This window comes from Oryctolagus cuniculus, chromosome 3 (genome assembly GCF_964237555.1).
Source record: "Oryctolagus cuniculus chromosome 3, mOryCun1.1, whole genome shotgun sequence".
Taxonomy (NCBI): domain Eukaryota; kingdom Metazoa; phylum Chordata; class Mammalia; order Lagomorpha; family Leporidae; genus Oryctolagus; species Oryctolagus cuniculus.
In genome coordinates this window covers 81,595,277-81,617,663 of record NC_091434.1, presented here as the reverse complement: position 1 = coordinate 81,617,663, position 22,387 = coordinate 81,595,277, and the positions used below count along the sequence as shown (strand labels likewise).

The 22,387-nt window shown below is 41.8% G+C and overlaps 1 protein-coding gene across 21 annotated transcripts in view; it reads right to left on the bottom strand.

Annotated features, from left to right (window-relative positions):
- Positions 1-22,387, bottom strand: part of RBMS1 (RNA binding motif single stranded interacting protein 1) — a 241,187-nt gene that overhangs the window by 37,804 nt on the left and 180,996 nt on the right. For all 21 annotated transcript variants that reach the window (XM_051849539.2, XM_051849537.2, XM_051849535.2 and 18 more), the window contains 2 exons: positions 14,149-14,207; positions 9,231-9,322 (listed from right to left, as the gene is read on the bottom strand). In XM_051849539.2, coding sequence (XP_051705499.1) covers positions 9,231-9,322; positions 14,149-14,207 — 151 coding nt within the window. The remainder of the gene's footprint in view (positions 1-9,230; positions 9,323-14,148; positions 14,208-22,387) is intronic.

Genomic DNA, 22,387 nt, shown 5'->3' with positions numbered 1-22,387 from the left:
CTTCTTTGGGAATCACTTTGACAGTGAAAGTTATTTATCTTTCTTTTTAAATGGTCAATCTTCCTGCAAACGTTACCCATAAAGTTGTAGTGCTTTTAAAATGAAAAAGCAAAACACAAAAGAATGGGAAGAAATTCCAAGCTGGCAGCACTGACCACAAAAGTATCTCATCCCTAAAGCAGCCATGTGTCTTCACTAGTACCTTCATAGTGTCCAGATCACAGGATACCTGCAGCAATGGGTGCTAGGTCTTGAGTGATGACAGCTTAGTCTCTGTACAATCATTAGCTGTTGTATGCCATACAGAGCTATGGACATGCTCAATCGGTCTTGCCCCAAATGGTGGAGTTAGAAATGTGCCAGGGGATTCCAATACAATCCCATCAAGGTGGCATGTACAAATGCCATCTCACTAGTCCAAGTGATCAATTTCAGTTCACAATTGATCACACTGATAGGTCTAAGAGTCAAAGGGATCACACAAACAAGACTAGTGTCTGCTAATACTAACTGATAGAATCAAAAAGGGAGAGAACAATCCAACATGGGAAGCAAGATACACAGCAGACTCATAGAATGGCGCATGTCCTAAACAGCACTCTGGCCTCAGAATCAGCCCTTAAGGCATTCGGATATGGCTGAAGAGCCCATGAGAGTATTTTAGGCATGGAAAGCCAAGACACTCTGGGAAAAAAAAAAAAAAAAAAAAAAAAAAAAACCTAAATGAAAGATCTCTATGAGTGAGATCCCAGTAGAAAGAACGGGCCATCAAAGAATGAGTTACCTTTCTCTGAAGGGAAGAGAGAATTTCCATTTTGACTATGACCTTGTCTAAATAAGATCAAAGTCAGCGAACTCAAAAGGCTTCCATAGCCTTGGCAACTCACGACTAGAGCCTAGGGAGATTACTGACACCATAAACAAGAGTGTCAAATTGTTAAGTCAACAACAGGAGTCACTGTGCTCTTACTCCTTATGTAGGATCTCTGTCCTTAATGTGTTTTCAATGTGAATTAATGCTATAACTAGTACTGAAACAGTATTTTACACTTTATGTTCTGTGTGGGTGCAAACTGATGAAATCTTTACTTAGTATATACTAAATCGATCTTCTGTATATAAAGATAATTGAAAATGAAAAAAAAAAACAACAAAAATAACTAAATCTTTAAAAAAATAAAGGGGGGGGGGAGGTGCCGGCATAGTGGGTTAAGCTGCTACCTGCAGTGCCGGCATCCCATATGACCACTGGTTTGAGACCTGGCTGCTCCACTTCCGATCCAGTTCTCTGCTAGGCCTAGTAAAGCAGTAGAAGATGGCCCCAAGTCCTTGGGCCCATGTACCTACATGGGAGACCTGGAGGAAGCTCCTGTCTCCTGGCTTCGGATCGGCACAGCTCCAGTCATTGTGGCCACTTGGGGAGTGAACCAGCGAATGGAAGACTCTCTCTCTCTCTGCCTCTCCTTCTCTCTCTATGTAACTCTGATTTGCAAATAAATCTAACAACAACAACAACAACAATTATTCTGTCAGTACTTTGGCCAGACCTAACCACAGGGCCAATGACCTTCTCTATGCCCTACACGTGATGGGGTTCAAGGGCTTCTCCAACAAGTGGAAAACTGGTGCCACTTTGGCTGGGAGAGGAATAAACGACTATTACTGTTCACTTGAGTAGCAAAGCGGGGCGTGGAAGTGGCACATGCTGTAAAGCACTCACTCGTCGTCTGAAAGAAATTACCAAAGCCTCCCTGTGCGTGTGGAACGGTTCCTAAAAGGCAAGAGAGGGACTTGGCAGGAAGAGCAGACATCTGTTTTCTCTTGTACTGAATAGGTTCACCAACCAGCAGAACTGCTCAGCGGCATGTGCCTGCCCACTGCTTGGGGCACAGGGGACCTTGGGGTGGCAGGAGATTACATTCCTGCTTGTTGACTGCCTATTTATTGAAAAAAAAAAAAATGTGCAAGCTTACCACCCGCCAAACACACCCGCCAATCTGCTGACCCCCAGCCCGCCCGAGGAGGTACTGGCAGGCTGATGGAAGTCACTCTGAATAGATGCACCAATGCCGATTCGAGTTTGACACCGTTTTTGCTCATTATCCCCGTTTCTTTTCTCTCCATAGAATCCATGTCTTTTATTTGAAAAATGCCCACAACTAAAACTTCTTTCAAGTTCAACAAAAGGCTCAAGGGAATTCCTATTTGGTAAGTTTCATCAGGACACCAAAGCCGCACGCTCTTTAAATGCCCCTTTCTTAATTCTCAGTATCTGCCCAAGCTAAAAAGTTTTTTTTTTTCACCTCACTTAAATGACTTGATATCTATGTATGGCAGTACCAAGCAAGGCACAGAAAATTTAAACATGAATGAGAAACAATCAGTGGTCTGTAATGCTCTCAAATTGCAGATTTGTAACTCTTTTTTTTTAGTTTCTGTTGGGTTATTTTACAACCCAGGAAGTCAATGTGTCAAGCAACATTATTGTTACACATCCCCTCTTCCAACTGAATGCTTCTTATTTTTTCTGACTGCATAAGAAAGCAAGCCTTTAATATGTGGCAATATCAGTTTTCAACATATTATAGTATCCTGATTAATTCAATAGAGGAAAGTAGGCTGTCCTGGGTCCCTTATCCTACAACTACAGGAGCCAGACCTAAACTTCCTCTTACAGCCCCCCCCTCCCTCCACCCCAGAGATGTGTTACAGGTGCTTATTATCCAGACAGCAAGAGGCTAAGTCAAGTTCAGACACTCAAAGCCTTCATTCTATGGTATAGAACAAAAGAACTGCTGGCATTAAAAATACCTTCTGTAACTTTAATGATAATGAAGAATAAAAATAGGCTCAGGAAACTCAAGTCATTTTCAGGGACCTGAATAAATTCATAATATACAGAATGTTGGCACACAGCTAGAACCTGTGTACTGTCCTCCCTACATATGACCCCTTTCCTGACCAATTTACAGTATCAAGCCTTCCAAGTAGATCTTTGAACAAGGCACATTACCAACCCTCGGGAAAGTATATGGTTGATATGATGCATAGTGCCAACCTACACTTAGTACAGTTTTGACTAAATACAATGCAAAGATGTCTTTAAAAGCTGTGTGTATGTGTGTGTTTAATAATATGCTGCTTACTATTCTAGGCATTGGAAATGATGCCTAGGTAAGTATTTGGGGACCAATCTAAAGAAACCCTCTGTATTTTTAACAGATTAAAAAAACAGCCCTCTTTCTGTTTCAGAAGGAAGCCCCAAAACAATGGATGTCCCACATTCCAGAGTGACAGACAAGACCACCTAAGGAGAACCTGCAAGGAGCTGGCTGGGAACCTACCTTCTGTCTGTCTGTAAGAGCCGGGAGAGGCTGAGAACACAACATTTATATGAGAAAAACATTGATGTGTTCTGAGTCTCCCCATGTGGGCTGCCTGCCTATCACTGACAGTCAAGCAAGCAGGCTTCATCTGGCCACCCAGGAAGCTCTGTCGGGGCCTCATGGAGCTTGGTGGATTCAATAACCCATGCCTGACTCAAAAAGCAAAAGCGAGGAATCTAAAAGTAGAAAGGCGATGTGAAGGGACCTATAAATGTGGCTGGGCAGGAACTATTCTTGGAAGGATGGTTGCCTGTGGAGCAAGAAACCCCACTAGAAGGGGCAGAAGGGTTTAGCCCAAGGGCATGTCTTCTCTAGCTTCGAGGAACTACAGGGGAAAAATCAATTTGGGAGGGAGGGCAGAGCTGGGTAGCGTTCTCAGAAAAATGCTGAAAGCGTTTCATGAGAGAAAGCATCAGTTTACTGCCCAGTCAGAGAAAGCAATGCCAGATCACATCATTGTCAGGTCAAGAGATTTCCCATCATTTTCTACTGCTCTTACCCAGGAGAGGTTGAAAACCACAGCCAGCAAGCTGATGGGAGAGTTGGAAACCATCTTCCAATCCCACTACAAGCTTGCTCATTGGAGCACAGCTGATCTAGGGAAAGGGAAATCTTTGACATCGTGTCATGATACTCAACGTTTTTGTTAAATAGACAGGTTTGGACATTTAAGTTATAGGTATCGTGCACTTAGCATCAATAATCTGTTCTTGAAAATCAGATAGTCAGTACTAATATATTGATGAGGAGCCTAGTTCACATGATTCAAAATAGGAGAAAAATTATGTACTACACGTCAGTCACAACCTATGTTTCCTAAAATGTAAGTATTTTATTTTCTTACAATTTCCTAAAATGTAATTAAATACACTCATTACATATTGTGTACTAAAGTTATTTTGGGATGGACCTTTAAAATTCTGCTTTCTAAACACCAAATAACCAATATTGCCAGCAAATAATTGCTTTTATAGGCTGTGATGTCTCTCTCAGCTCTAGCAACATCCCTTTGGCTGGCTCTCAGCAGTCTGCAAAACCCCTGCACGTGTTCTTCACATCTTACAAAGTGTATTTGGAATGTAACTCAAGACATTCCCTATGCAGTGTCTGCTTTAAAATGCTGTACTGAAGTCAGATACATATAAATACAGATAGAAACAGCTGAGTTTGGATCTGAAAAATCAAGAGGCATTCTACCAAAGAAACGCCAACCAGAAAGACTTGACTGGAAAAAAGCAACTGAAGGGATGTTATGAAATAACACAGTGGCCAGTGGAAAGAAGGGGCCATCAAAGAAGGAAGTACCTTTCTCTGAAGGGAGGAGAGAACTTCCACTTTGCTTATGGCCCTGTCTAAATACTGATGGAGTTTGTGGACTCAAAATGCTTCCACAGCCTTGGCAAATCATGACAAGAGCCTCAGGTGATCACTGACATCATAAATAAGAGTGTCAATTGTTCAATCAACAACAGGAGTCACTGGGCACTTGCTCCCCATGTAGGACCTCTGTCCTTAATGAGTTGTACTATGAGAATTAAACAGTAAAACTTGCCTTCAAACAAGACTTTATACTTTGTGTGTCTGCGTGGGTGCAAACTGTTGAAATCTGTACTTAGTGTATACTGAGTTGGTCTTCTGTATATACAGATAATTAAAACCAAATCTTAATGAGGAATGGGATGGGAGAGGGAGTAGGAGGTGGGACAGCAGTGGGGGTGGGAGGGCGGGTATAGGGGGAAGAACTGCTATATTCCTAAAGCTGTGCCTAAGAAATTTATATTGATTAAATAAAAGCAAGCAAGCAAAGAAAAAGAGAGGAGAGGAGAGGAGAGGAGGAGAGGAGGAGAGGAGGAGAGGAGGAGAGGAGGAGAGGAGGGAAGGAGGGAAGGAGGGAAGGAGGGAAGGAGGGAAGGAGGGAAGAAAGAAAGAAAGTGGCTGCATGAGAGCATTTCAGGCATGGAAAGCCAAGATACTCTGGCAAAAAAAAAAAAAAAAAATTACCTAAATGAAAGATCTCTGCGAGTGAGATCCCAGTGGAAAGAACAGGTCATCAAAGAAGGAGGTACCTTTCTCTGAAGGGAGGAGAGAACTTCCATTTTGACTATGACCGTGTCTAAATATGATCAGAGTCGGCAAACTCAAAAGGCTTCCATAGCCTTGGCAACTCATGACAAGAGCCTCAGGTGATTACTGATGCCATAAACAAGAGTGTCAATTTGTTAAGTCAACAACAGGAGTCACTGTGCACTTACTCCTCATGTAGGATCTCTGTCCTTAATGTGCTGTACATTGTGATTTAATGCTATAACTAGTACTCAAACAGTATTTTTCACTTTGAGTTTCTGCGTGGGTGCAAACTGTTGAAATCTTTAGTTAATATATGCTAAATCGATCTTCTGTATATAAAGAGAACTGAAAATGAATCTTGATGTGAATGGAAGGGAAAAGGAGCGGGAGAGGTTAGAGTTGCGGGTGGGAGGTGAGTTATGGGTGGGGAGAGCCATTGTAATCCATAAGCTGTACTTTGGAAATCTATATTCATTAAATAAAAGTTAAAAAAAGAAAAGAAAGAGAGTGGCTGGAATAGTCATATCTGCTTCAGATTTACCCAAAAGTGGAACCACAAGTGTCACTGAGTAAAGGAAAGAGTTGTTTTCCGAGTGAGCCCTAAAGGTCTTGCTTCTAGAATGTCTGATCACCTACTGTTTACAGAACCATATGAAACATTCTGCAAAGTATCACATACTCCTAGAACATGTCTACAAAAACTCATAACCACTGTCTTTCAACAGTGCCACAGGAAGTTGCTCTGTAGGATAGACAATATCATCATGGTACTTAGTGTTTATAGTTTTATTTTCTTCTTCTTACTACATATTCAAGAAAATCCAGTCAATCCACCTCAATGTAAAGCTTTAAAAATGTTAATGGCAAACTACCGTAGAAAGACAATCAACACCTTTTATGAAATCTTAAAATCTTTGTATTGATTCTTTTATTCAAATTCAATCTCTATCCTAGTAGCTGCAAACAATTTCTTCAGTAGTCTTGAGGCCTCAGCAGGTGACTTACCCTCTTAAAGACATTTCCCTTTTACTTCCATAAACTTTCTTTACTATGGACAGATGACTGCTCCTCAGGGAATGATAATGTGCTACTATTCAGAAGTAGCAAAGGGTAGTATAAAATGACTTCTCTCTGTGTCTCATGAAGCCAGGTAATATAAAAATTATTGCTCTTTCAAAAAGAATGCTCAACATATCAAACTACTGAGTTTCAGACTTGAAAATACTTTCCATAGTAACTGAAGGAACACAGATGGAAAAAATCCCCATAATTACACAAATGTTTCTAAATCTGCACTGCAGGGACTAGGCTTTAGGATGTGACCCCAGCTCACAGTAAGGCAATAAAGACGGGGCACAAATATCAATTTAGTCAATAGTAACTCCTGGACATGTCTGTCACAGAACAGAAACACTCAAGAGATGCTTGCCATTATGAGGGTGACTCTCTGAATCTCAGTTCTTCTTCAAAAGCATCATGGCCACTTGAAAATGCAGTTAGGAGAACACCAATTTGTCCCTTTGGCTCCAGAATTACATCGCCTCTGGTCTAGTGATTTAGATCACATAAGATGAACTTTTCCAAGTTCATCAAAACTGTCTCAGGCATCATTACTTTTGAAAAAGAAAGTTGGCAGCTTCAGCTTTGTAAGTTTGATGAAAAATCTAATGTGAAAACAGACAATGACTAGCTACAGCAATTATGTTCATAAATTATGATATTCCAGATAAAAACCTGGGAGGTGAACTATGAAATGATAAATTTTCAAGAAAAATATTCTATTGCACTGCAACTAATATTCATGCATACTAACATATAAACTAAGAAACATGATCTCTGTTTAAAAATCTGTGAAATTTTCAACAATATTCCATATCTAAAATACTGAAAATCCATTGGAAATAGTCATGAATAAAGACCTTATCAAACTACTGAATAGTATCATCCCGAGAATGATATCTAAAAATGAAGGACTCTGGTACAGACTAGCATCTGTAGCCAATATTTGCATTAGAAACTACCAGTATATTTGTACAAAGCATGTAATGTGCCAGTTCCATACTCTTTAAAAATATGACGTCCTATAAACACTTACCTTGTGAACTGCACCTTCAGTGTGTTGACTCTAAGCAGTGACACTCAGAAATTATTTTTTTTAAAGATTTATTTATTTATTTGAAAGAGTTACACAGAGAGGAGAGGCAGAGAGAGGTCTTCCATCCGCTGGTTCACTCCCCAGTTGGCTGCAACGGCCGGAGCTGTGATGATCTGAAGCCAGGAGCCAGGAGCTTCTTCCTGGTATCCCACGCAAGTGCAGGGCCCAAGGACTTGGGCCATCTTCCACTGCCTTCCCAGGCCATAGCAGAGAGCTGGATCAGAAGTAGAGCAGCCAGGTCTTGAACTGGCGCCCCTAATGGGATGCCGGCGCTTCAGGCCAGTGCCTTAACCCACTGCGCCACAGTGCCAGCCTCTGAAATTATTTTTAAGGGGAGGATGTTGTGACACAGCATATTAAGCAGCTGCTTTGGATGCCCACATCTGGTATCAGAGGAATCAGCTCTGCTTCTGATCCAGCTTCCCACTAAATGCTCCTGGGAGGCAGCAGATGATGGTTCAAGTGCTTGGCCCCTGCCACCCATGTTGGGGACCCAGATGGAGTTCTGGGCTCTTGGCTTTGGCCTGGTCCAACAATGGCTGTTACAGGTATATGGGGAGTGAACCAGCCAATGGAACATACCTCTCTCACAATCTGCCTTTCAAGTCAATGAAAATAAACAAACACTTAAAATGTTTTATAAAAAACAGTGCAGGGGACTGGTGTTGTGGCATGGCAGGTAAAACCTGCAAGGCCAGCATGCCATGTGGGCACCGGTTTGTGTCCCAGCTGTTTCACTTCTGATTCAGCTCCCTACTAATGGCCTAGAAAAAGATGCAGCAGATGACCCAGGTGTTTGGGGCCCTGCCACCTACATGGCAGACCTGGAAGAAGCTCCTGGCTTCAACCTGGCTCATCCTTGGCAGCTCCACTATCTGGGAAGTGAACCAGCGGATGGAAATCTCTCTGTCTATCCCTCTTTCTCTAACTCTTTCATTTTTTAAAATAAATTAGAAAAAAAGAAACCACAGATTCTATCTTTTTTTTTTTTTTTTTTTTACAGGCAGAGTGGACAGTGAGAGAGAGAGACAGAGAGAAAGATCTTCCTTTGCCGTTGGTTCACCCTCCAATGGCCGCCGCGGCCAGCACACTGCGGCCGACGCACCGCGCTGATCCGATGGCAGGAGCCAGGTGCTTCTCTTGGTCTCCCATGCGGGTGCAGGGCCCAAGTACTTGGGCCATCCTCCACTGCACTCCCTGGCCACAGCAGAGAGCTGGACTGGAAGAGGGGCAACCGGGACAGAATCCGGCACCCCAACCAGGACTAGAACCCGGTGTGCTGGCGCCGCAAGGTGGAGGATTAGCCTAGTGAGCCGCGGTGCCGGCCCAGATTCTATCTTAAAGATTCAAAAACACCTGACTACTTGAGAAAATCTGGTGCTATTTCTTGATTTGTGAGGTTATGTAATTTGCTATACGAATTTTATTCATTTATAAATCCCTATTCACACATTAGATTATAAGGAATACTTTTTGGCATAGCAGATTTTGAGGATGTAGAGGTAGAAGGAACTTGGGCTACAGAGGAGGCGGAGGGAATGCAGATGGTGACGGGAAAACATGTCTCGGGCTTCAGGACCAAAGCTATGGCATAGAGAAGCGATGGATGGCGCTCAACTCACCTTTGCCATTTGAGCTTGAACCCCACTAGCCTTCAGGGCAGACACAGCTTTCTGAGCCGCTGCAGGACTGTCGAAGTCGACAAAACCGTAACCTGAAAGGTAAAACATGGTTGGTTTTTAAGCCACTCTTATGATGATGCAAAGAGTAAAAGTGTACTTTGCTTTGTTTCTGATCAGGCAACAGATATGGAAACGCCCTCACAGATCTCAGGCCTGAAGAGCTGTGGTGCAGGGCTGGCTTCAGGCCCCGCCTCCCAGTGCTCTATCACCTGGAGGGAGGAGCCTCCCTCACAGGACGGGGTGGGGCAGCCCTTTGGTGTTCAGGATTTCCAGGGTGTCCAGTAGTTACCAAAAAGAAATGACAACTGGCCAACGCGGGGGCTCATTAGGCTAATCCCCCGCCTGCGGTGCTGGCACCTCAGGTTCTAGTCCATGTCGGGGTGCCGGGTTCTAGTCCCGGTTGCTCCTCTTCCAGTCCAGCTCTCTGCTGTGGCCCAGGAAGGCAGTGGAGGATGGCCCAAGTGCTTGGGCCCTGCACCCACATGGGAGACCAGGAGGAAGCACCTGGCTCTTGGCTTCAGATTGGCGCAGCGCACAGGCCGGAACAGCCATTTGTGGGGTGAACCAACAGAAGGAAGACCTTTCTGTCTCTCTCACTGTCTGACTCTGCCCGTCAAAAAAAAAAAAAAAAAAGGAAAAAGAAAAGAAATGACAACTAATTTGCCAACCAAGGTTAAAAAAAGGAAGGTGGCAGTGGGGATGAACTTCAGAGAAAAAGGATTTTTAACGAAGCAGAAATAGGGAACCGTCCTCCCAGCTTTACCCCGTCAGCAACAAAACACGTTCATGCTAGAGACCAACTCTACTTTTCGAATTAAAGTAAGTATAGCCATTAGATACTCAGAACATAAAATAATTTTCATACTAGGGCTCCGTTAAAAATATCATTTACCTAAAATGCAGCTCAAAATAAATGGAGTAATAGCCTCCAGTTACCCAAAACAGCTGGGTGATGGCCTAAAGTGTTAAAAAAAAAAGACATAATATAAAAAACACCACCTAAGAAAGGCCCTCGTTCAAAACTTATTTGTCCACAGCTTTACAAACATTTTCAATGAGCAGGTCTCTTTTGCTTTCCCAGATCACAACAGATCCAAAACAGGAAACTGGGGAAAGAAGGGGTAAGAGTAGGGCAGCTACACAATAAGCAGCGACAACTAGCGACAGGCCACAAAAACAAATGCATGAGAAGATGGGGGCTTGGCAGGAGCGCCAACAACCCCATAGAGTCTCGACAGATCACGTGAGCATCACTGGATGGGAACCGGCCATCACAGATTGTCTTAATGTGGTGACTCTGAAGTTACTGAGAAGGTTACATTACATTTGGTACACTGTTTAAAGGAACAGGGAATCAGGCAAAATACCAGAGTCCCTTGGAAGAAATTTCACACATTATTATAAAATTAATCTTAAGTGACAGATTTTGCAAAAGTAAAGCTCCATTTGGAGGTTGTGTAGAAGGGCCAGCCCTAGCATTGATTTCTAAATATTATGAAGAAATCACAACTTAGAAAGTGGTGCTGGTGTCAAAATAGACATATACCAACCAAGTCAAACAGAACGCTCAGGGACAGTCCAAGGTCAGTATTAGCACCAAAACTACTGCCTGGTAACAAAATAAGTTGTAATGCAATGCAATGGATGTAAAGCATCTATCCCTGCCAATTACAGGAACAGATGCTTTAGGAGAGATGACTGTTAAAGCTGACACACAAAGCAGCTCCTTTATATGACTTACAATTGGATTGAAATAAGGCTTAATTTGAATTAAACAACAGAAATGGCAGGTTGGAAAGAAAAAGGGACGGGGCTAATACAGGCTGAAACACAGTACGCTCTTCAGCTGCCAGGTTAGAAGTGAGGTTAAACATAATTTTGAATGTTATTAAGAAATGTGGTTAATGCTAACCCATAACACCCGATGGAGACACAGGTACATGAAAATACCTATTCTCTCCTATACACAATTTCAGCAGGTTACAAATGAACACCCACTGAATATTTTCCACTGATGGATTTTTAAGTTTTATGCACCAATTTTTCTATTTCCAATAAATTACCATGAAATCACATAGTTCTTTCTGATGCATATTTAATATTTGCCTCCAATTTTGCTATTGTCAATAAATTTCAATAAACATAGAAAGTCTCAATTTTGCTATTATGACTGTCCATTCGGGTAATGTTAGTATTCTTTCGTTACGTGTAGTTAAGAGAAGTCCACAAGGGTCACATTTTTGTTAACTGTTTACATTCTCTTTTTGCCTTTTCCAATGTTTACCACACTCACTGTTTCTCTGCTGAAGGCAAATACAACAGCCAAGCATATGAGCTTGTGCTCTTTCCCTGTTCTCAATGCTACTTTGAAGTGAATAGAGTTTTATACAGTCTGAGTTAGGAGGGCTCTATGGTTCCATTACATCAATGTGTATAAAGATGTTTTCAAAGGTGGGGCTCACTGAACAACACGGCAGCTGTTCAGTGACACTCCTCAGGGGAGTTCTTCCAGGTCTCAGCACCAGTAACGGTGACAGTACCCGTGACTCCCTGGATGCTCCCCACACTGTGAGGACTGGATCATGGGAACAGCTCTGTTTTCTATTTTGGCTTTGGCCATTAGGAAACATGACCCCATTTTGTAAAAAAAACATGAAGTTTCTGGCTCTTCCTCTTATTGCTCTTGTTGGCCTGGCGTTTTTCTACCCATCAGCTGTATGTATGCATTTTGTTCTTTTTCACAATCAATCCTTTGTGAACTTTTTTTGGGACCATTGTTGCCATTTAAATATCTGTTGTTGGCTAAACTCTGACATAAAATTTAATTTTTTTTTGAACATTTAAATGTAATGGTTAAAGTTTGTGCTATTCAGGTGAATGTTTCCTTCAGGTAAATTTTGCCCAAAATAAAGGATCCAAAATAAGTTTTGAGATCTTTGATTTCCACATAAAAATTCTTGGATCAATCTAATCTCAAAAATTAATACACAAATGAGCACCATTTATACTCATTCTGTATAATCTCTTATGTTTTAATTCACCTGTTTTAATATGTGTTATCTATATGGCTACCTATCATGCGAAGCCCTGCACAGCTTCTATCACTGTCCCCACCCACAGAGGCAGGATCTGCCAAGGCCAGCTCTAAGGAAGGCTTTCCAGGAGACCTACCATACCTGAAATCCGTTCTTAATTATCCCCACCCTTATTGAATCTAGGGACCCTTTCCAAAGAGCTCTGGATCTGCACTGTGGAGATACGTTGATTTCACACTTGTTTACTTTCACTCCTGCCTTCTCTAGCACTCTGTGGAATTGGGGCTTCCTGGGAACAGGCTGCCAGTGGAGAAGAGTGGACAGCAGTGATGTTCAGTTTGGTGTGTGGCGGAGGATTCAACCAGGGAGGTCTCAAGGTGCCTCCCTCACTTAACTAGGGCAGCTCTGTTTTTCAGCAGGCTGAGCTGCCACGTAAGATTTCTCTTGGAGCAGGGAAGAAAAGGAGGGGAGGCAGGGTAAGGCTGAAACCACTTGTCTACTGTGATTTCTCCGTTTGAAGTTGATGTTCACTTCCTGTTTTATGGCTACAAGAGTCTATTTTTCGTCATAAAACCAAAAGGGGGTTTTTGTATGTCACTGGGCTCCCTGATCATTTATAAATATTAGGCAGGACTCACCTTGGCCACTATGGACGCATTTCAGCCCACCATCCGACTCTGCACTGTAACCCATTTCAAGTATTTATCGGATACTGTTCTATATACAGCACACGCTAGTCGCTGTCACAACGCAAAACTGCCCTAATGTGCCATGTTGACTAAACACGAGCTTAGATATCTGCCACTAGCTTCTTTAATCCCAGCACTCTGAAGAAGAGACAGAAATCCAAAGCACCACTTCAAGTCCAGATTAAAGGAAATAGCTGGCTTACAAGGAGAGGGCCTACCAGAGGGTTCCTTTATGTTCTTAGCCTTTTTCAGACTCTGTGCTAAGCCACTGCCCCGTCACCACTACTTGAAAACCTGGAGTCTAATTAATGAGGAGATTTGCCTTCTCTGCCTCTTCCTGTCAACCTTATTTCAATGCATGGGGTCAGTCCTTAGATTGAAAGTCAGCTGACTCCATTCTTCCCTTTCCTGGAAATCACGTGCCTATTGTGAAGATGCGAGATCATTAAAAGTCCGAACCACAGAGCAGCAGGGCTGCCTACTGTAGACGCCTCCTCTTCCCGCTCCTGGAGCTCGATGAGCTCATCCTAATTACATGGAAAACTGAAGGTCAGTGCATCAAATTAATGCAGCAGCATATTTCAAAGGGGCGCATGACCTCCCCTCCCTCATACAATTTGGTCAGTGAAAATGGTTCTCTCCTCCCCGCTGCCAATATTGTCAACAGATATTCAGTGGAGAACAATTGGGAGTATTGAAACATGTAATTAAGTACTGCTTAAAACGACTCTATTCTAATTAATAGAGCCAATTTGCACAATATGTAATCTTTTCAGTTCTTTAGTACAGTCCAGTGGTCTTCAGTAAGCAGCTCTAATCTCCTCAGGCTCAGGAAAGAAAGGCTATTTTCTAACTCTACTCCCCCTTTAAAAGCAGGGGCTAAATGCCAACCAGTATTTTCAATGTTAACTCTACTGGCGCCAAATCTGGAATCCTGGCAAACTGCTGGCTGCTGTGGGGTTTCCAGCCAAACTTTAACCAGGGACAAATGTAAACAATACCCTGATGTTGCACAAGACAGAAATGGGTGACATATAATAATATGAGGGCAGTTTTGAATCCAAAGATCAGGTTTAAAATTCCATCGGTTCTCTAAAGCTATGATTTAGCAAATAACCAGCCAAGAAAACATACCTTTGCATTTGTTCGTTGTTTTATCCAAAATTGCCTTCGTGGATACTATTTTCCCATATCTAAAAAAGAAAAATTTTCAAAAATTAGGAAGAAGAATTTATAAAAACACTCTTATTAATGTCTAAGTCCAAAGACTACACATACTTTTAAAACATCTACAAACTTTAAAGTACAAAATGTTCTTCGACTAAGAGGACAGGAAATGAAAATTCTGAAAGCTAAACTTAAAACAAAAACAGAATGGCTAGGTTTTCCCATTTGAATCTTTCCATTACATTTTGATGTTTAGCTTTGAAGAACATGTACTTACCTGACAACCTTGGGACAAAAACACGGACTATGAGCTGTGTAAAAACTATTTGCTTCTAATAACCCTATGTCTGGTAGTCAAGTTCAGAGCCAAGTGAGAGGCTACAGAATTACCAAAGGAAAGTACTGTGACCCACACAGCTTTTGTGACATCATAGCAGGGAGAAGCTGCCTGCAGCATGGTACTCTTTGCAGTTCTGAGAACAGCACTGCATGGCTCCTGGGCATCAGGGAAGGGTGGCTGTGCACACACTCATGCACAGGTTGGACACAATGGTTTACAGCAGCTCTTTTTACTGATAACTTACATAATTGTTGGTAAATATATTTATTAACACCATTTCTAGCTCAATAACCACCTAGTAATTAATGTGTATGCACATGCATGTAAAAGATGGACAACCAAGAATATAAATCAATCATTGATTCCACGAGGGTTTATATGCAAATGTGCTTAAATTCCTAATGTGCCATGGAAGACGGAGGGTGCGGAACGCAGAACATAACATTCAGCACACTCTTGTTAAAAATGAAATGACAGAATATATGTACTGAGCCTACACTCCCTCAGAGTGCAGATCTCGAGAAACAGCACTGTAATTATGCTTTTCGCCTAAAAATTGGGGGGTAGGGGGTGGGAAACCTTGGAAAAAGAATTTTTAAAATGTTTAAAAATCAGACTTTGGAAAATGCACGTAATTCCATATATTTGAGATTCAAGTTTCCTCATTTATACACGATAAATTCCAAAATTCGCCTTTCCTATATTTTAACCTTAAAAGTTCCGCATTTGCTCTACTTTAACTTTCTCATGATTGATTTTGAAGACTAGGAAGAGTCTTCAATGTCTGAGGAAGAGTAAGGGTGGCATTTTAAACTGTTGGGGATATTATGGATGTCAATTCTTCACACACTGAAACTAGCTGAAATGTATTTATCTAGAAGAAACAAATGGCTTGAGCCACCACTCTACTCCAGCTAATTTTACCCATTTTCACTCTGTGTAATCTTGTAATCAAATGATTACTAACTAGGCATGAAAGTAAAGATAAATTTAAGGTTCACATGACAATTATATCCAAGAGGCATAAAGCGACACAAACACCTTTGACTCCCTGTAGAGATTCTGAGTATTTATAACAACATTAACACATATCACTAAGCTCACCAAAAAAAAAATTTTTTTAATCCACAAATGAGAAAAAATAAGTGACATAAAGAACACCTTTCATTAACCACTTATCACCCTAGGTTGCATGTTGAAGACTCACCTGCTCGCCACTCTCTCATTTGCACAAGTTTTCAATTTGAGTATTTTTATATCACATCCCTGCCTCAGACCTTTTCAAAAGCAGGGGGGAAAGTTGGTAGGTCTCCAATTTAAGATAAGAGGATTGAAAATCACAGCGATTGAGACTCTGCCTGAGGTCTCAGAGTTCAGGGCCTTTTGAAAATCAAACAGAAGACTTTTAGGAGAGGATAAAGGGGCGGCCTTCTACTCTTCTGGTTCTGCTTTCAATATTCAATGAAGGGAAAGAAAAGACAGGGAGATTGGGAGAGGGCAAAGAGAAAAGGTTCTTGGCAGGACTGATAATCCATGCCACACTCTCTTCTGGATTTGACTCTGTTTTTACAATTATTGTTAGATAGAGAGCAAGCTCCCATATGTTGGTTCGCTCCCCAAATGCCCCTGACATCCAGAGCTGGGCCAGGACATAAGCCACAAGCCAGAAACTCAATCCTGATCTTCCGCAGGGGTGGCAAGGACCCAACTACTTGATCCATCACTGCTCATGCCCAAGGTGCACAATACCAGGAAGCTGGAATAAGGAGCAGACTTGAAAGCAGGCACTCTGAAGTAGGATGAGGGCATACTAACTGGTGTATTAACTGGTATGCCAAATGCCTGCCATAGTTCTGGCTGTCTCTGAACTCTGCTACATCTGACCTTAGTCCTCACTTCCACATCTATGCCAAGGGCACCCCTCTCTCTGCCTCATGGGCCCAGCATTTCCTGATTTCATTCTACCTCTCAGCCCTCTTTTAAGGTTTTCTTTTTCCTCTTCACTGAGCACTTTGATTGAATTTGGTATTTGGTGCTCAACCTTTCCCTTCCATAGGTTATCCATACAGGGCAGTTATATGCAATGAATCTCTGATGACATCCATATCTCCTTTGGTTTTTTAAAATGCCACCAAAGCTTTGATGGCGCTCCTTTCTATTTAAATATCTTAATGTTTTCTTACGAAAGTTACACATCTAATTCAATATCACTCAACACCCCAAACACATCTTTCCCTGTCTTCTCCCCATATAATTTCCATATACCTTCTCTTCAATAGCATAGTCACGCTCACAGGATTTTTCTTTTTCTTTTTGAAAAAGTTCTATTTGTTCTTTAAATTTCATAAAGCATTCAGGGTTGTGGAATCTGGTGGTGACCTGCATGGATCCATCAAAAGAGGTGCAGTTGTTTGGGGACATGCCAAGAGCTCATATCCCCAGCCTTCTACCAACCTTGAGGTCCTTGAGACATCATCAACTCAGTCCAACTGCTTTTGAGTTTTATCTTTGATAGGCTTCTAATATTCATTCCTTCCCTTCACTGGGCCTGGCCTTATGCCAAAAGTACATAGTAGTTTCTGTCCCCTCTGGTCCTTCCAGGAGGACCTGTGTCTTTACTGCTTCACTTTGTCTTAAACACCATATTAAGAGTATCTGTCCATCTGTCCATTATGCCACTGTACCCATGCCTGAAGCTGAAGGACCTGTTCAAACGTTCTCTTTTCCATGAAACCATCCCTAATCTTCTCACCCATTTTATAAGAAATGAGGAAGGGGAATTCCATTTAGTGAGTTTCTACTTAAGTTCTAGGCACTGTGCCAGGCGCTTTGCACGTATAGTCTCATTTAGCTTCACAACAATTTTATGAGGGTAGGTGGTGTTATTTTCATTTTTGCACATGGGGAAACAAAAGCTCTTAGACGCTGTGAGTCCGAGACATTGTCTAAAGTCCCAAAGCTCAAAAAGGAATCGTGTTTATGTTCTCACTGCAATTTATCAGTGAAATGATTTGAAAACAATGCTTTCTTTACATACTCAGAGTATGAACAGAGATCAAAATGATACTGAGATAGATTAATTTTTCAAGCCCATGCAATTTTTTTTGCACATAATAAACAAGCATGTCTGGGGCCAGTGTTGTGGTGCAGCAGGTTAAGCCACTGCTTATAACACGAGCATCTTATATCAGAGCACTGGTTCAAGTCTCTGTTGCTCCACTTCCAATCCAACTTCCTGCTGATGTGCCTGGGAAGGCATCAGAGATGGCCAGCGTACTTGGACCCCTGCCACCCACGAGGGAGGCTAAGGTGGAGTTCCTGGCTTCTGATTTCAGCATGGCCTAGACCTGGGCAGCCCTTACAGAAAATCAGCAATTAGTCTAACTCTGCTGTCAACCACCAATGCCTACAAGAGTAACAGATCTCTGAGTAAAAATTCATAAAGGAACCAGATTTTTATCTCCACCTCTTCCTACTTGCAGCTTCATTTGTTGCAGCCATTTGGGGAGTGAAGCATTGGATGGAAGATCTCTCTTTCCTCTCTGTGTCTCTACCTATCACTCTGCCTTTCAAATAAATACACACATAAATAAATAAACACATATTTAAAAAGAGAGAAACAAGTGTGTGGCTCATGGCTGAAAGAGGTTGGGGTAGAAGAGGAGATATTTCTGAAATTTTATTTTCCACTGTGGTTTCCATCATGACTTGTGGGTTAAGACTGACAGACCATGATATCAAAGAAAGTTAGGAAACAGGTCCCTGTCTGTCCATGGAGCTACTGCACATGATCTCTTGCAAAAAAGGGAGTCACGAAGCTGCTTCTCTGGAGTCACCTGAAGGGCTGAGGGCCTTCCCTTTTGGAAAGCATCTTCTCTGTGGGGCTGTGCACTCAGTTACACTGTTCACAGTACAAGAGGCTTAATTATGGGCCCAGAACCAGAAGATACGACATTAAATCATTCAGGCCTTGGTAAGTTGGCTCTCTGGCAACTGGCCACCTTACAATGGTAATGAAGTACACAGTAAGTAGTAGGTTTTTTGTTTGTTTGTTTTTATGATTTATTTATTTATTTCAGAGAGAGGAAGGGGGAAGAAAGAGAGAGAGAGAGAAAGAGAAAGGCACTCACATCCATTGGTCTACTCCCAAATTCCCTTAAGTGCAGGGACAGGACCAGGCTGAAACAGGGAACCTGGAACTCCTGCAAGACCTCAGTGTTTGAGCCTCATCACCTGCTGCCTCTCAGGGTACACATTAATAGGAAGCTGGGTCAGGAGCAGAGCCAGGACTCAAATCCAGGCCTTTGAGATGGGATACAGGCAACCTAACTGGCATCTTAACCACTATGCCCAATGCCCTCTGTGGATAAGCAGTTCTGGTGGCATGACAGAAGGGCCAGGAAAGACTGAGATCTTGATTATGAGACAGAGCCATCTACCAAATGGTCCCTTGAGGAAGGGGGGAGGGGTGGCAGGGTTCAGAGTGGTAACCAACTCTCTCATTTTCCCTGTAGAAAGATTTACTAAAGGGTGAGGGGCAGCCCTAACAGATACTTAGCATTCAGTCTAATTCCACAATAACCACCAATGCCTACCAATGCCTCTGCGTAAAAATTCATAAAGCAACCAGATTGTTACCACTCCTTTTCCTATTTGGAGCTTGCTTCAAACAACCAAGGAACAGGGACACAGAGGGACTGAGAGAGAAATAGCTCTCATTACCAGCAGAATCCACTCTGCAACAACACCAGGGAGATGCATGCCCAAGCAAGCAAGCTCTAGCACTTTATGGAAAAAAACCGGGACCATGAAGGTTCTGTGGGTTCTGTTCACCTTGAAAGTAATAAGGCTCAGGCCACACCCTGGCCACAAAGACTACAATATTCTTTGCTAAGGGTACTTAATCCACTCCAGAGGAAGCTCTGACTGTAAAAGGATAAAGAGTAATTAAGAGCCTACATTATGGAATAATTAGAATTTCAAAGAGAGGATAACAAGTAAAAATTCACATTTAAACTTAGCAGCCTAAGCGCACTTGGCTGATAATTGGGCTTAGAATCTATTAAAACTCCCTTAGTTTGTACCACAGTGTTATGTGTTTCTCCCCCAACTCCATTTATACCCCCTCTTTGATCTGATGTAGTAATAAATTGAAGTAAACTTTAGTTTACATTGAGTACATATAGATTAATTTTCTCCTCAGCTCCTGTTACTTAGTCCCTCCTAAATTCTACCTTTTTGTTAATTTACCTAAATTAAAAAAAGAAACATATGCTTACTGTAATTTGAAAACACATCAAAGTAGTTAAAGAATTAAAATCACTTGAAGTCCTGGATATGAACATTGGTGCACATCTTTAGCGTCTGTCCAATGTATGTGTGCATGCACACACATGCACATTCTTCTCTACTAGGGAATGTGCAGTTTTTGGACATTCCCAGTTGCAAGCCAAGGAGAGTGGAGTCCGCTCCCACCATCACCAATAGATGGCGATCATGGTTGATGAGTTCTTTGAGTAGAGGTCATTTCAGCTGTAAATTCATTTAAGGTACCATGGGGTCATTTGCAGTATTTGTATTACTTTGAGATATTTTATGAACATTATTACACCTGGAAAAGCAGCGTTTATGCAGCTTGAAAAACAACATATTTCTAATGTAAACAAAAATGATACCATGAGTTTGAAAAAGGGCTGGATATTGCTCATGCACATAGGATGCTTTGTGTTTGTTTTAACAGTTGACTGCTCTGGAAGGACAAACAGAGACCCATGCATCCTGTGAGAGATGTGCCTGTGCAAATAGAAAATCAGCAAGAAGGAGGGACAGGGGGTTGAAATAAGAAAAGCAAAAACAAAGAAAGAGCAAAACATGAACACCTGAAAGCTTATGACAAAGTGAGTTAATTGAGAGGAATAATAAAAGTAACAGCTTACATAGCTTTTATTCTATGCCAGGCACTGTTCTTTACATGATTCAGGACAATTATTTTAATTTTCACAACAGCCTTTTCTTTAGTAGGTGGAACAGTATTCTACTCTGTAGATGTGGAGCATAAGGGGCCTCCTCCAGGTCACACAGCTAATAAGAAACAAAGATGGCAGGAAGTTTGTTCTGAAGTTTAAAGACCAAGCATGTTGAGTGTTGCAGAAACTTAGGTCAACCACGCCAGATTTTTCCATAAGCTCAAAGCAGTCCCCACTTTGAATGTGCACAGCTCCAAAGGAGTAAAGCATAAACTTGGGGACAGTTAATTTCGCTAAGACTTGACACTGGCCCACCCTTGAACATCTGTATCAGTGAGGAGAAAACATGATTGGCTTTAAAAAAAAAAAAAAAAAAGGAGGAGCTCATGTTTCTATTTGGTAGGAATGAATTTGGAGACTAGAAGCCCAAATCCCTTTAGTAATTTTAGAGATGTTAGGAGAAAAAAAAATTATATATACCCATATACACCCCTCATAGATACACACAAAACTATATACACAGTTTTCTAATTAGTCTTTTTTGGTTCTTTGTTTTTCCAGTGATCTATTAGAAGGAGGCTGTTTCCTAAAATTTGCTTTAGCTCTTCTGACAGTGACTGGACTGGGGATAGAAAACAAAAATCTAAACTACAACTCTTTAGCTAAAAGAAGACTGTTGGAGAATAAAGCCTAGAACAGAAAGAATGAATCATTTGTCCGTGTTCTTCCAAATCCCCACTACCTTGAGCAGTTCAGCTTGTTATATTTTCTTTCTTTACTCGATATAGGAAGTGGGAAGCATTTGAAGATGAGTTATGAGACATGTGAAAATTTTAAACGAGACAATATCAAACAGATTTTGGTAAGACTACTTTTTGCGCTCTGGTGATTTTCAATGTTCCTATAAACCTCTTCCAATCCAAATATATTGGGAGCATACAAATTTTTTTTTTTTTTGGCTCAATTCTTCTCATTAGCTAACTGCCCCTTGTGTTTTATCAGTAATGCAGGCTGCCTGTGTGTATAGATTGCTGGGATATGGAGACAAGAAAGCTATACCTTCTGCAGCTGGAATTGAAACTGGGGTTTAAAGGAAGAGAACGTGCGGCATGAAAAGTCATTGCAAGCCTAAAGGTCAGAACTAACTGAAAACCCGGTGCTGATGGTGAGTGGATCACACAAAAGATATACACAGTCAAATCCATGTCTACAGTACCTTTTACCAAACACGACTGATGACAAATACTTCAGATCCACACAAGGGGTTCAATCTTCTGGGGGCAAAGGGCTATAAAAATATGAGGACCTGTGTGATGGAAGTGGCACAAAGGAGGAAGATGAAGTTGAGCTAGGAAGATTTCTGGGAAAACAGAAATGCAAGCTGCAAACATATGTGGGAGTAATGGAAATGAAATCTGAAATGATTTGGAGGGTGCCAAGTTGAGGGTGGGGGATGGGAGCAGAACAAAGCTGGAGGTTTTCAGTGTAGAAGGAAATAATGAAAGCAAGATTTTAGGAAGATTAATAAAAACCTTTTGCAGGATTAGCACAGAGGTGCCACTTTTTTTTCTTTTTATACCCAAACAATAACCCATGTTCAAGAAATTAAAATGCAGAGATGATGAGAACTGGGAGCAGAACAGAAAGGTTCCGAAGGGTGGAAGGGACCCAAGGCGCAGGACTTCTGGAAAGAGCCTTAATTGCACAAAGTGACATCTGAGAAAGATAATTCATGGTATCCGTGCTATGCATAGCCGACGGCTCACTCTGGGAACTCTAAGATGGAGAAAAAGATCCAAGGAGCTCCCTGAGTGAGTTGTCTTGCAGCTCCAGGTACAGACCAGAGCTGCAGATGAGAGGTGATAAGATGACTTAGCAGCCGCTCCGAGCATCTCCTGTG